Below are 16,156 nucleotides of genomic sequence, written 5' to 3'. Positions count from 1 at the left end.
TATGTAATTCAAAAGCAGCTAAACGACCACATATATTGTTCAAGAACACATCTCATAAAAATCAGTGCAATGGTTACCTCCGACAGGGATGCAGGGACAGGTGGTTACAGAGGGACCCGAAGGTTCTTTTGAGATACTTAGCTGGGCGACAGGACGCAAATACTTATTTCATACCATTATTTAACTATTTAATGTGCATTAAAAAGATGCCTGAATGATCATTTCACAATAGAAAGAACCCTGGCTCTGAAAGGGGGGGTCTGTCTGCTGGAGCACACACTCATCTCTGCAAGCAGAGACACTGTCCAGCCATACAAGAGGCAAGCGGGAGTGGCATCTGGGCCGCTGCGACTGCCTCACAGGTGAACTTCCCTCCAGCACACTCAGGTTTGTGCACTTAGGTAACAGCAGCAGAAAGTGCAGCAGCTGCAGCAGGAGGGTGGCCTGGCATCAAGCCCCACCTCCCCCATCACACACCCCCATTGGCCCCACTCCCTCCATTAGTTCTCTGGTCACGAACCAACCCACCTACCCTCCAGCGCTCAGTCTCCAGGTGTTAGCAGTGTAAGTCTCCCTACTCTTGATGCAGTTGGCTCTTCTCTTCTTGTTTCAGCAGGCTTCGCCCTTTCTTAACACTCCTTTCCATCAGGCTGTCATCCCTACATTTCTTTATCAATTAGGAACGTAGCATTTCCTTTTAACTGTGCTGGCACTTGGGTTGAAGTCACGCAGGTTTTGAATAGCACGGCTTTAACCCTACTTTGCCCATGAGCTATGTTTCTATATGCAGTTTTACAGAAGTTTTTCAGGAAAGCATACACTGTATTGTAGCAGAAATGCCTGATACTTTGAAGAAAAAGTTTGGGAGACACTATGAGTGTGAGGCCTTTTCTCTTATAAAAGTCCCTCCCTCGGCTTGGATAACCCTGTCTTGACACTCACTGCCCTCGGTCTTTGACCCTTTCTCACCCTGCAGCTCCCACCTTCCCTCAGCCCCCAGCCTGGCTCCCCTGCCCTCTGACCTGCTGCTGATTCCTGACTCAGCACATACACGCTGCCCCACACACTGCCCTGCACCCTGCAGATTAGTAATTTTTATATCCTTCCAAATTAAGTCAGATACATCGATGTGCAGGGCCTGGGCTCTGCCATTTGATAGCCAGGGTTCTTTTGGCAAATTCATGGACCCTCTCCTGGGCCTCAGTGCACAATGGGGGCAGGGGAAGGTTAAGGTAGAAAAACATATAATGTGCTTAGCACTAACTCTAAAAATAAAACACACAGGCGCTGTCAAAGGTAATACAAAAGAACAAGTGCATTTCCACATACCTGTTGAATCTGGTTACTCTTCTCCTGAAGCTGCAGACACAAAGACTCCTTCTCCTTCTGGAAAAGTGACTGTGCTTTTTCACTCTCCAGTTTGTGCAGCTCCTCTTTTTCATCCAAAGCCGCATTCTTTTCCCTTTCAAGTTCACTCTGTACAAAGTTGCATTAATAACAAAAAGTACCATTAGGCTATAATGCTGTGCTTATTTTATTTCTCTGCTGCTCCTTAGAATTTAATTCATTACATGAATATTTATTAACCCCCTATGCTGTGCCAAGAGCACTGAACAGACCAAGGGCACTACCCACAGCGAAACCACATTCAGCCAGAATCTTCAAATGAGAACACAAAATACATCCAAATTTTGCAAACAACACACTTTAAGGAAGAAAGGTGTTTGTGTGGACAGCAACTGTGGGATAAACAACCACTCGCTGTGCTCCCCAAATGACAGCTGAGGCCCCACCGCGCATACGGTACTGTGAACAATCGAAAGTACGATTTGTTTTGTATGACTGCGTGGTATACGAATATATCTCAATAAAATGAAGATTAAAAAAAAAAAAAAAAAAAAAAAAAAGACATAATGCTGAGCAAAATAAGCCAGGCACAAAAAGAGAGATATTGTATGTTACCACTAATGTGAATTCTGTGAAAAATGTACAGTGTTTTATACTGTAGAATGTAGGGGACCTAGAGATACCAATTAGTGGAGGGGGAATGATAATCTAATAAGAACAGATAAACTATGGAGGGTAATCTCAAGGTTATGGGAATGCTCAGGAATGATTATGGTTTGTAAACTTTCTTGGATATAGTAAGATCATGTTGGAAGCAATAGAGTTATTTTAGGTTTTTTTTTTCTCTTATTCCATTGTTTTCTTAGGGGTTGTTAATTTTCTTGGGGTATGGTAGGAACATGTTGGAAGCAATGTAGTTATTTTAGATTATTTGTTTTTCTTACTCCTCTGTTTGGACATGGTTTATTAATTTTCTTGGGGTATGGTAGGAACATATTGGAAGCAAAGTAGTTATTTTAGGTTATTTGTTTTCCTTAATCCATTGCTTTGTTTGAAATGTTGTGGGGTTTTTTTGGTTGTTGTTTGCCTGTTTGTTTTTAATTTTTTGATAAACAAAGTTAAAAAATTGAAAAAAAATCAGTAGAAAAATGGGTGTAAAAACTAAATGACAAATAGGGTGGGATGGGGGGATGGTTTGGGTATTCTCTTTTCACTTTTATTTTTTATTCTTATTCTGATTCTTTCTGATGTAAGGAAAATGTTCAGAAATAGATTGTGGTGATGAACGCATAACTATATGATCATACTGTGAACAGTTGATTGTATACCATGGATGACTGTATGGTTTGTGAATATTTCAATAAAACTGAATTTAAAAAAAAAAAAAAAAAAAAAATGTTATATGCCTATTCATACATTTTTCTAGGGTCAGAGATCCAAAGCCTTTATCAGAGAGTCTGTGATAAAAACACAGAAAGTTTAAAACGCACTGTTCTGTACTGATCTCAAAAAGAAAGCGAAAGTTACCCGACACACAGAGAGAAAAACAGTCACGCACAGACACACACGCCACCTGTGGAAGTGCGTGCGCAGGGGACAGGTGGGACCCCAGGTGGTGCTGCCACCGCAGAACCAAGCCTCACCTGGTGCGCATTCTGGAGCTCAGCAGCCATGGCTTTCAGACTTTCAATATGTTTAGTGCTCATTTCAATTTTCAGGCTGTCCTTTGTGGACTGAAGTTCTTCATCATGTTTCAGTTTCAATTTCTCTAACTCCTGAGCCATAATCATTTGGTGAAAAGAATCCTTCTTCTGCAGTTGTTCCTCCAGGTCTACCTGTAAACTTTCTAGAGCCTGCCTGTGTTCATGCTGTATGTTCTGAATTTCAGACTGGTAACAGGATTCCAAAGAATCTAGGTTTGACAAATGTCTTGTCCCCAAAGCACTGATTTCTGCAGCATGTCTAGTCTGCAGTTCAGCTGTATGAGTTTCTAGAAGAGCCCGGTGCTCACCCGTCAGGGCAGCCTTGAGCTCATCGACCTCAGCCTGGTGTTTCATCTGTAGCTCGGCTGTCAATGCCACCATGTGCCGCCGGTGGTCCTCCTGGAGCTGCTGGAGCTCACTGGCATGCTTCTCTTGCAGCTCCCGCACGAGGGCGTCTTGCTCTGCAGAGAATTTTTCTGTTATTTCTTTACGTTCTTCTAGAAACCTGAAATGATACTCAAAGTGAACACAGATACCAAAATCAGAGTCATGGAAGCACTAAACCTCACCTTGAAACACATAACCACATAACCTACAGGAACTAGCACTTCAACTATTAAAATCATCATTCCTGGATTTAAGTTGTTTTTTTTTTTTTTTACTGCTTCTCCTTCTGCCACAAAATTGTCCAAGATCCCCATCACCAGAAATTCAAGGGAAAAGGAAGGGAGCCAAATGGAGCCACAAGAGCTCAGAGGCCAAAGGCCGGATCCACAAGCACCCCACGCTCACAGACGAAGGGCTTGAGCTGGAAGGAAAGAGCAGCGACGGAGAGAAACCACTTACTCATTTCCTACAGCAAATGTGGAAAGCCACTGGGACAGGCGAAATGACCAATTCACCCAGCTACTACGCCCAAAGGGCAACCTCAGCACTTAAACAAGAAAAGTATGGTAACATTACTCATGGGGACCCAAAGGACCACAAAGACTAGTGGAGAGATCTGGGAAAACACCTGCAATTGTGAATGAAAGTGCACGGACCGCAGGAAAGTGCCAGGGCACCGAGCGGCAAAGAGGAACGAGCCATGGGAATGCAGGCGGCCAGGAAGGCCATTGAGAACTCAAAAACACAGCCCACAATTGTGCAAACACTGGGGATGCAGACACATTCTTTACTTGGTACATACCTGGTGTCTTTGCTTTGTTACATTCAGACAGATTACAGCTAAATTTTTTACATGCTAACTACCCACTGGATGCTCTAAAAGTAGTTCGCATGCAGATTATCACCTTTAGTATTTACCATAATCCTTTGAGGTTGTAAAACCTCATTCACAAGTGAGAAAACTAGGGTTCAGTGAGGTGGGGCTCCTTGCCTATGCCCCTTCAGCTCACATGTGGTAGAGTTTGACTCCAAAGCAGGCATCGGTGATGGGGTGAGAGTCTGGCACGCGGAGCCCAGACGGGAGGCTCCAAGGCTCAAGAATGCCTCCGGACACCACAGCCCAGAAACTGAGGTTTGCATTCAATGGCTGGCACCGAATCACTTTTTAAATCTCTTTAAAATGTCAAAGAGTACATGTACGCTTTAGAAAAATGTTTACTTAAAAAATACCATCTAAGTTTAAAAGACACACAAACATTTGTATGGATAAGCTGTATGTCCTAATGATGCTTCATAAACAAAGTTTATAGTTCTTTAATTGAAATTAAAAAAAAAAAAAAGATGCATGAAACCAACACCCATCAAATGAAAAATGACCTCCCCCAAAAGGACTCAGACAGGGTCACTGGCAGCATTTGCGACTGCTGAGTACTAAGCTCTGTCCCATTATGACTGTAGGGTGGAGACCAAGCGGCCTTCACCACTCCCGCTCCCCCTCTCTCCAGGTCTTCCTGGAGACGCAGCCTGCACATCTACCTTCCACCCTGAGGTCCCTGCCAGACGCACCACAAGAGGAGGACACCCACCTGCTCTGAGCCAGCATCAGCTGGAGTGCACAGTCCTCCTGGACACTGAGCGTGGCGAGCCCCCAGCCCTGGGCCTCCCCTCCCGGCTCCGGGCCACAGTGGCTGCACCGCAGGGGCTCGTCTCCTGGAAGGCCGAGCTCAAGCTGCCGCAGGCGGCCCTGCTGCTCCATCAGGGACTTCTCCAGGTCCTGGATCTGGGCCGCCTGCTGATCCTGAAGCTTCCTCATTTCAGTTTTTCGAAGATCAAACTTATTTATTATTGACAGTTTCTCAGATTCAGCCTTTTCTCTCAGTTCAAGGAGGATCAACGCTAATTTCTCTTCCGCTTTTCTCTTTAGGTCCTCACTTGTAACTTTCCACTCATCCTCTTTTTCTTTGAATTCTTGTTTCATTAGCTGGATTTTTTCCCTACTTTTCTTTAGTTCTTCCTGGTGGTCTTCGACTAAATTACGATTTACCTATACCCAAGATAATTTTAAGAGGAAAAAAATTAAAAGAAAAGGTTATTGGCAGTAATGACCCAAATCCATCTCTGAAGACAGGGAAATTTCCACAACATTCAGACATAAGCTGAAGACAGCAATGGGCATGTTTATGTCGACAGAAACGGAAAGAATTTAAAACTATTTGATTATATAAAATGCAATCCATTTTATTTAATGTCACCTAAAACCAAATGTCCTTTATCTCTGGAGTTGGCAGTCCAGGAATTCACTGAACAACAGCTAATGGAACTAGGCCCAGCATCATGGGACTAAGAAATCCTTCTTGAAAAGGGGGAAGAGAAATGAAACAAAATAAAGTTTCAGTGGCTGAGAGATTTCAAATGGAGTTGAGAGGTCATTCTGGAGATTATTCTTATGCATTATATAAATAGCCCTTTGTTGCTTTTAGTGTATTGGGATAGCTAGAAGGAAATACCTGAAACTACTGAAATGCAACCAGTAGCCTTGACTCTTGAAGACTGTATAATATATAGCTTACATGACTGTGAAAACCTTGCAGCTCACACTACCTTTATCCAGTATATGGAAAGATAAGTAGAAAAATGGGAACAAAAATTAAATGAATAATGGGGGGGGGATGGGATGTTTGGGTGTTCTTTTTTACTTTTATTTTTATCCTTTTTTTTGGAGTAATGAAACTGTTCAAAAATTGATTTTGGTGATGAATGCACAACTATTGGATGGTACTGTGAACAACTGATCATACACTGTGGATGATTGTATGGTATATGAATATCACAATAAAATTGAATTAAAAAATCTAAAAAAAAAAAGTTAAAGGAATGCCTAAAAACATGTATCAACCGAGAAACAAAGGTAGTGGCTGGGAGGCTTCTTGGCTGTGACCAAGACCAGCAGCAGGGACAATCAGACACGCCAGGGTCTTCTTTTCATCCCAGGGCAGCGTGATGACACCACGGTGGGCAGAGCCATTAGGAGCAGAAAACAATTTTTCTTTGAATTCTTGTTTCATTAGCTGGATTTTCTCCCTACCTTTCTTTAGTTCTTCCTGGTGGTCTCTGACTAAATTACGATTTACCTATACCCAAGATAATTTCAAGAGGAAAAAAATTAAAAGAAAAGGTGTTTATCCACAGATGAGTGGATAAACAAACTGTGGTATATACACACGATGGAATATTATGCAGCTATTGCATTTCCCTAATAGCTAGTGAAGTTGAGCATTTCTTCACTAGCCCAAGGGAGACAAGAACATCAAACAGTTTAACATGCGCAGGTCTTCTGGCTCGCACAGGTCATATTCCAGGATACAGAAAGAACTTAAGCAAGAGGTTGACAAACTAAAATTAATAATTTTGAAGCTTTCTTGTTGGAAAAAAAAAGAAATGTCAATAAACTAGTTATCATCAATAATAAACAAAACCAAAATATGTTAGAAAGATCTCAACTCCGATTATTTAAAAATTAAGTTATTAAAAATAAGGTTTAGACCTTACACCTAAAGCACGAACAACCAAGAACAAATAGACAAATGGGGGTTCCTCAAAATTAAACATTTTTGTACATCAAAGGACTTTGTCAGAAAAGTAAAAAGGCAGCCTACGCAATGGGAGACAATACTTGGAAACCACCTATCAGATAAGGGTTTAATATCCCAGATATATAAAGCAATTACACAACTGAACAACAGAAAGACAAACCAAATTAAAAAATGGGCAAAAGACATGAACAGACACTTTTCTGAAGAGAAAATACAAATGGTTCAAAAACATATGAAAAAATGCTCAACTTCACTAGCTATTAGGGAAATGCAAATCAAAACCACAATGAGATTTCATCTCACACCTACAAGAACGGCCATTATCCAAAAAACACAAAACTGCAAGTGCTGGAGAGGATGTGGAGAAAGAGGCACAGTTATTCATTGTTGGTGGGAATGTAGAATGGTGCAACCACTCTGGAAGACAGTGTGGCGGTTCCTCGGGAAGCTAAGTATAGATTTGCCATATGACCCAGCTATTCCATTGCTAGGTATATACTCAAAGGAACTGAAAGTTAAGACACAAACCGACATTTGCAAACCGATGTTTATTGTGTTATTCACAATTGCCAAGAGACCAAAACAGCCCAAATGTCCATCAACAGATGAGTGGATAAACAAAACTGTGGTATATACACACGATGGAATATTATGCAGCTGTAAGACAAAACAAAGACACGGAACACATAATAACATGGATGAACCTTGGGGACATTATGTTGAGTGAAGTTAGCCAGAAACAAAAGGACAAATACTGTACGGTCTCACTAATATCAACTAACATCAATGAGCAAACTTTGAGAGTTAAAAGCTGATAACACAGGCTATCAGGAGATAGAAAGAGGGTAAAGATCGGGCATTTGATGCTGAAGGACTACAGAATGTTCAGCAGGACTGATTGTGTGGATCCAGAAGTAGATAGCGTAATGCTGTGTGATGGTGGCACAGCATTGTAAGTACACTGAACAAACATGTCTGTGAGTGAAGCTGAGAGGGGTGGGCTAGGGATATGAACGACACTGAGGTAAAGATGGATGATAGGGACTGGGACTGTATGACTTGGCAAAAGCCGGAGTGGGTAATGATTGTGATTAAATGTACACATGGGGGAATGTTTTTACACGTGGGAGAACAAAGGAATGTCAACCATGCAAAGTGTTGAAAAAATGATGGTATTGGGGAAAAAATATAATCAAAGCAAAGTGGAATCTGGGGTCAACAGAAACATTGTAATATGCTTCCGTTAAATATAACAAAGGCAATATACCAAAGCTAAATGTGTAAGAGAGGGGGTCATAAGGGAGGGATATGGGATTCTTGGTAGTGGTGGTGTTGTCTGACCTTACTGTTATATTGTATTGTATGACATTTTTCTTTTTATTATCTTTTTTATTATTCGTTAAAAAAAATTTTTTTTTGTAGTGATCAATATGCTCAAGTGCTGACTGTGGTGATAAATGCACAACTATATGATGATACCATGAACAACTGATCGTACACTGTGGATAACTGTATGGCATGTGAAGGGAACAAAGGTAAATAGGGATAACGGTGCTGGAGAAAACACGGAGAGAGGGATGTACCTATTTACTGTTGGTGAAGCAGCAGAATGGTGCAGCCTTTCTGGAGGTCAGTGTGGTGGTTCCACAAGAAGCTAAGTACGTGGGGGCCATAAGGTCCTGCAACCTCATTATGGGGTATACGCTTGGAAAAGCGGAGAGCAGGGACATGGGTGGACGTTTGCACACTGGTGTTTATGGAGGCAGTATTCATGATCTGCAATGGGTGGAGGTGGCCCGTGGGTACATCAACTGGGGAATGGAATGGTGAACTGTGGTGTGTGCATACAATGGAATATCAAGCAACTGCAAGAAGGAGTGAAACGGTGAGACCTAACAAGGTGAATGGATCCTGTACACAGCATTCTGAATGAAGAACTCCAGAAACAAAGGAAAACACTGTAATGCCGCACCCATATGGACCAACTACAAGGTGTAACTCAGAACTGAATCTTAGAGCACAGCTTATCAGGGGAACGCTCATTGTAATGGTTGCTGGATTGTGGGCTCTTGCAGCAGGCACATCTGTTCCTGAATTGGAAAGGCTATCTCCAAATTCTGAGATGCTGCTCCCTTTGTGCATGACCTGGTTGGTCTCTGGAACACTGGGTATCTGTGTGACACCTGAAACTCAGAGTTAGAGCTGGGTAGATGTGAATGTCAGTATTAACGCATACGGCAACTGTTAAAGAAGCTGAAAAAGAGCCCAGACTTCAATTAGAGACATGAATGAAGCAGATCCGGTTCGGACTACAGCACATTGGGCCAAAGGGTAAAGGACGATACTGACTGTGTTTTAAAACTTCAACTTCCGTGTGAGAGCAAGGTAAGAGATGGTTATCTGGAACAGGACCTATATTTTCTATAGTACACTAAACAATTTAACTTGTACAGTCAGCTTGCTGAGACACCATGATTACGTGGAACTTTGAAAAGGAATTGAAACCGGGTAGGTTTGCACAGGTTAATGTGAAATAGTGACATATCCCAGAGTAATTTGAGCAGAGAATAAAAATACATACTCAGGGCCCCCCTGAGGAGCTGGGGGGGAAATGCAGAAGTGTTGGGCTTCCTCACCTGGATTGTTGCTGATGTTCTCAAAAACACTGAGGACTGACGATTTGGTATGCCAGGCCCTCTATCTTGGGGCTTGCCCTCATGAGGCTCGTTGAGGCAAAAGACAGGCTAAACTTGCTTATAATTGTGCTTAAGAGTCTCCCCTGAGTGCCTCTTTGTTGCTCAGATGTGGCCTCTCTAAGCCCACTCGGCAGGTGAACTCACTGCCCTCACCAATAAGTGGGACCTAATTCCCAGGGGTGTAAATCTCCCTGGCAATGCAGGATATGACTCCCAGGGATGAACTAGGACCCGGCATCATGGGATTGAGAATATCTTCTTGACAAAAAGGGGAAAGCAAAATGAAACAAAATAAAGTTTCAGTGGCTGAGAGATTTCAAATGGAGTTGAGAGGACACTCTGGTGGGCATTCTTATGTACTACAGAGATCCCTTTTTAGGTTTCAGTGAATTGGAACAGTTAGAAGTAAATACCTGAAACTATCAAACTCCAACCCAGTGGCCTGACTCTTGAAGATGACTGTATAACTATGTAGCTTACAAGGGGTAACTGACTGTGAAAACCTTGTGGATCACAGTCCCTTTACCCAGTGTATGGAAGGATGAGTAGAAAAATGGGGACAGGGACTAAATGAAGACTCGGGTGGGATGGGGGGGGGTGGTTTGGCTGTTCTTTTTTACTTTTGCTTGTTATTCTTATTTTTATTCTTTCTGGTATAAAGAAAATGTTCAAAAATGGACTGGGGTGATAAAGGCACAACTATATGATGGTACTGTGAACAGCTGAGTGTACATCATGGATGATTGTACACCATGGATGACTGCATGGTATGTGAATATATCTCAATAAAACTGAATTTTAAAAAAATAATAATAGGTTTAGGTTTCCTTCCATTTCTGTAATAGCTGTGTGGCTCTAATCAGATCAATACTCCCAGAGACAACAACTGTAAACTCTGGATAAAATAATACATCATCCAAAGCAGGCAGATCCTGGAGAGGGGGGCTCGACACTCACAAGAAAGAAATGGCACTGAAGGACTCACCCTTTTCTAGGGCTTTTGGTTTGACAGCAGGACCACCGGGGCTATACAGACAGAAATCCCATAATCTTACTTATTTGAATCAGAACAGATGGAAAGTTAGCAGAGTAAAGCCCAAAAAGGATGGAGCCAGAGTGGGAGAGCTGCAAATTCTGTGAATAAAACCCAAATTTCATGCTGACCCCTGACCCATAACATGTAGGGCCTTCAAAAGCTGGCTAGCTAAGGCTAAAATAAGAGACTTAACACTGAGCAGCAATCCAACACAGAAGAGATGGAGTATGTAGTCTGAATTCAGCCAAGCTAACTGCCTGCTGAAACAACAGCAACCAAATATCAAAACACTTCAGAGGAATATAACAAAATCCAAAGTCTCCAGCATATATCACACACAATGCCCAAAATTACATAATCCAATATTACACATTATACAAATAAATAGGAAAATAAGGCCCAAACTAATGAGAAAGTACAATCAACAGAGACCAACCACAAAACGACACAGATGTTGAAATTAGCAGACAAGGGTTTAAAACATTCAGGACATAATGAAAACATTCATAATGAATGAAAAGAGGAAATCTTAGCAAAAAAGAATCAAATGAAAATGCTAGAATAGAAAAACACATTATCTGAAATTTATGAACTCACTGGATGGACTTAATAGCAAATTGGAGATGACAAAAGAAAGTCAGCAAACCTGAAAATGAATAGAATTTGACAAACAGGAAAATTTTTGAAAAAGTAAAATCAACAGAGCCTCAAGAATGTGAAAAGTCATAACATACACATAAATGGCATTCCAAGAAGAAAGACAGATGGCAGAAAAAAATAACCAAAGAAAATACTTGATAAAAATTTCCCGTATTTGGTGAAAGACATAAATGACAGAATTTTCCTAAGTCCTTAAAACAGGCCACCATTTCCATAAATTTATTTTTACTTAAGAGAAAATGAGGTCAATCCAGTATACATTTTTGATGTGATTTTGTATCTTAGAGTCCCTGTTTCCTTTCCTCCAAATATACATAATTTTATGGTACTCTTAAGAATTTCATAAGAAAAGAAAACCACAGAGAGGCGCATTATAATCAAACTGCTGAACACCAAAGATAAAGAGAGAAATCTTTGAAGGAGCAAGAAAAAATGACACATCCCAGTAACATTCTGAGAAATAAGATTTAAATAAGCAGACTTCTCAGAAGTCTCCATCAGAAACAACAGAGGCCAGGAGTGGAACAGCTCGAAAGTCCTGAATGTAAACAACCTGTCACCCCAGAATACTTAATGCAGCAAAAATATCCTACAAGAGTGAAGGTGAAGTAAAGACCTTTTTGGATGAGAGAAAACTTGTTGCACAGCAGACGGCACATCAAGAAATGCTAACGGATGTTCTTCAGGCTGAAGGAAAGTGATACCAGATGCAAAGTCAGATCTTCAGGAAGAAATGCAGTGCAGTGGAAACGATAAACATAAGAGTGTTTTCTCTCTTAATTTCTTTAAAATGCATATGACAATTCAAAGCAAATCTTACACTGTTGCAGTGTAGACCTTACAATCTAGGCAGACATAACACCAGTGAAAACTATAGGATAAGAGACAAAGAAGGGACAATAAATGCACCTAGTCAACTGTAAGGTTCTTACATTTATGTGAAATTGCATGATGTTAACTCCGAGTAACCTGTGAAAAGAATGTGTACTGTAATTCTTGGAGCAACCACTGAAAACACAGTAAAAAAGGTATAGTTTAAAAGTCAACAGAGGGGAGGAGATAAGATGTCAGCATAGAGAGGTATGGAATTTAGTTAGTCCCCTGGAGCAACTAATAAACAACCAGGAACAACTAGTAAATAATCTGGAATAACTGCTGGGGGACAAACGTGACGGTCCACACATCACAGACCAACCTGGATTGGATGGAAAGGCTAAGATCGCAACGTAGAATCTGTGAGTAAAAACTGCGCAACTACACCAGGAGCCCCCTCCCCCACGGCAGGCTGAGCTGCAGCACCTGCCTGTGGCAGAAAGCAGCATTCTCAGAACAAGTGAATATAGCTCAGCCCAGCTCCAACTGGGGTTTTAATTAACAAATGTAGACTGCTCAATACAAGCTCCAGACAAGCAGCAGAGTACCCTGAGGTAGCTACCAGTGGAGAGGAGGTGGGGCTGACAGAGAGGACAAAACATCAATTAAAAAAAAAAAAAAAAAAAAAAAAACAGAGACTTTTAGAGACTGACCTTAGAGAGCCAGAAAACACCTGTGCCCCAGAAAGGGGGGACTCAGATGACCAGGGGCTCTATCTGACCAATGGGCAAAACTGGGGGGCCATGGACTGGCTCTGAAGGGGGGCTTTCTTTCCCTTTTTCTCTCTCTTGACCTGAATGACTCAGTGAAGCCTCAGCCATTTTCAGTTCACAGGGCTCTGATCCAGACAGGGATGGAGTTGAAAGAGGCAGAGAGACACAGAAACTATTGAAATGCAGAAGACAACTCCCTAGGAGGTGTATCTTCCCTAAGAGGAAGCAGGTGGGGCCTAGCTCTGGTGCTGGCCCTCCCTTCAGAACTCAGACCCCAGGGCCTGGTGGAAAACAGTCAAAACAGAAACAACCTCAGCTGAGAATTAAAAGGACCACACCTCTTTACACCAGGCGGGAGCAACAGGCTGACAGGCGCCACCTGCTGGGCAGGTTAGGAAAAGCACAGCGACTACAGACCTCACAGGAAGACTGTTCATCTCTAGGACACACCCGCAGGGAGACTTGAAACCCCATTCTGAGACCTGAGCCCGTTCTGGTCTGGGAAAACCTGATTGGGGTAACCAAGGAAACCAGATGCCGAGACAACAGAAAACTACAACCTACACTAAGAAAAACAAAGTTATAGCCAAAGAAACAAACTTACACCTCATTCAAGATACAGTTGAGATACTGTTTCACTTTAATGAAACGGTAAATTACAGATTTTCAAAAAAATATGCTAAATTAAATCAAAAACTATATCAACGAGTTCAGGGAGGATATGGCAAAAGAGATGAAGGATATAAAGAAAACACTGGGCAAACACAACATAGAAATCGAAAGTTTGAAAAACCTACTGGCAGAATCTATGGAAATGAAAGACACAACACAAGAGATGAAAGACACAATGGAAACATACAACAGCAGATTTCAAGAGGCAGAAGAAAACAGTCAGGAACTGGAGAACAAAACACCTGAAATCCCACACACAAAAGAACAGATAGGGAAAAGAATAGAAAAATATGAGCAATGTCTCAGGGAATTGAAGGACAACACAAAATGCATGAATGTATGTGTCACAGGTATCCCAGAAGGAGAAGAGAAGGGAAAGGGGGCAGAAGCAATAATAAAGAAAATAATCAATGAAAATTTCCCATCTCTTAAGAAAGACATAAAATTACAGATCCCAGAAGCGCAACATAAACCAAACAGAACAGATCTGAATACATTTACATCATAACACTTAATAATAAGATTATCAAATGTTCAAGACACAGAGAATCCTGAAAGCAGCAAGAGAAAACTGATCCATCACATGCAAAGGAAGCTTGATAAGACTATGTGCAGAATTCTCAGTAGAAACCATGGAGGCAAGAAGGCAGTGGTGTGGTATATTTAAGATGCTGAAAGAGAGAAAGCGCCAACTAAGAATCCTATATCTGGCAAAACTGTCCTTCAAATATGAGGGAGAGCTTAAAATATTCTCTGACAGACAATGACATAGTTTTGAACAAGATACCTGCTCTACAGGAAACACTAAAGGAAGCACTGCAGACAGATAAGACAGGAGTGAGAGGTCTGGAGCACAATTTTGGGTGATGGTAGCACAGCAATGTAAGTACACTGAACAAAGATGACTGTGAGTATGGCTGAAAGAGGAAGGTTAAGAGCATGTGGGACACTAGAAGGAAAGAGAAAAGATAAAGACTGGGACTGTATAACTCAGTGAAAGCTAGAGCGCTCAACAATAGCGATAAAATGTACAAATATGTTTTTACATGAGGGAGAACAAATGAATGTCAACCTTGCAAGGTGTTAAAAATGAACTGGTATTGGGGAAAAAATACAATCAATGCAAATTAGAGACTAAAGTTAACAGAAACATTGTACTATGCTTCCTTTAATGTAACAAAGGCAATATACCAAAGCTAAATGCCTACAAGAGGGGAATATAAGGGAATGGTATGGGACTCTTGGCATTGGTGATGTTGTCTGACTTTTACTGTACTTTAATTCTATCTTTCCTTTTGTTGCTTTTTAGCTGTCATTTTTTCATCTTCCTTTTTCTTTTGTCTCTCTACCTTCTTTGACTCTTCCTCCTCCCTTGTGGAAGAAATGGAGATGCCCTTATATAGATAGTGGTGATGGTGGTAAATGCATAAATACGTGATTATACAGGGAACCATCAATTGTTTACTAAGGATGGAATGTACAGTGGGTGAACAAAACTGTCTTCAAATTAAAAAAAAAAAATGTGATGATGAAGAAAACTTGAGGGCACTATATTGAGTGAAATAAGTCAGTCACAAAAGGACAAATATTTTATGGTCTCACTGATATGAACTAATTATAATATGTAAACTCATAGACATGAAATATAAGTCACCAGGATATAGAACGAGGCTAAAGAATGGGGAGCACTTGCATATTATGAGCAGAATGTTTAACTAGGTTGAACTTAAGTGTTTGGAAATGGACAGAGGTGATGGTAGCATGTTATTGTGGGAATAACTAACAATGCCGAATGGTGTGTGAATGTGGTGGAAAGGGGAAGCTCTGAGTTACATATGTCACCAGAAGGAAAGTTAGAGGTTAAAAGATGGGAATGTATACAACAGTGAATCTTGTGGAGGACAATGTCCATGATTAACTGTACAAACATTAGAAATCTCTCTCATGAACTAGAACAAATGTATGACACTATAAACAGAAGCTAATATACCTATTGCAAACTACGTACTAGAGGTAGTAGTATTTTAACATTCTTTCATCACAGTAACAAATGTACTACACCAATAGCATGAGTCAATAATGGAGGGGGTGGGGATTAGGGGTATGGCAGGATTTGAGTTTTCTTTATTGTTTTTGTTTATTTTCTGGAATAATGGATGCACAGGCTGTTCCATGGTACCGTGGGCAATTTATCGTGCACGCTGGATGACTGTATGGTAGTGAACCATCTCAATAAAATTGAGTTTTAAAAAAAAAGTCAATAGATACATTAAAATTAATTCCAAAAATACTCAAACAATCCCAAAAGAAGGAAAGATGGGGCACAGAGAAAACTAACAGTAGAATAGTAGACTTAAGTCCAACCATATTAACAATTACATTCAATGTTAAAAAGTGCTCTAATAATAAGGCAGAGATTGTCAAGAGATTAAAAAGAACCAAGTACATGCTGCCCTACTTTCAATAGGTTAAAAGT

The 16,156-nt window shown here is 41.0% G+C and overlaps 1 protein-coding gene across 1 annotated transcript in view; it reads right to left on the bottom strand.

The window, feature by feature from the left end:
• The window catches only part of PCNT (pericentrin), a 179,207-nt gene that overhangs the window by 105,946 nt on the left and 57,105 nt on the right, over positions 1 to 16,156 (bottom strand). Inside the window, 3 exon segments of the mRNA XM_037829956.1 lie at positions 1,330 to 1,476; positions 2,991 to 3,555; positions 5,024 to 5,481. Coding sequence (XP_037685884.1) covers positions 1,330 to 1,476; positions 2,991 to 3,555; positions 5,024 to 5,481 — 1,170 coding nt within the window.

Source organism: Choloepus didactylus, chromosome 1 (genome assembly GCF_015220235.1).
Source record: "Choloepus didactylus isolate mChoDid1 chromosome 1, mChoDid1.pri, whole genome shotgun sequence".
NCBI lineage: Eukaryota > Metazoa > Chordata > Mammalia > Pilosa > Megalonychidae > Choloepus > Choloepus didactylus.
This window is presented reverse-complemented; position numbering and strand designations above follow the sequence as displayed.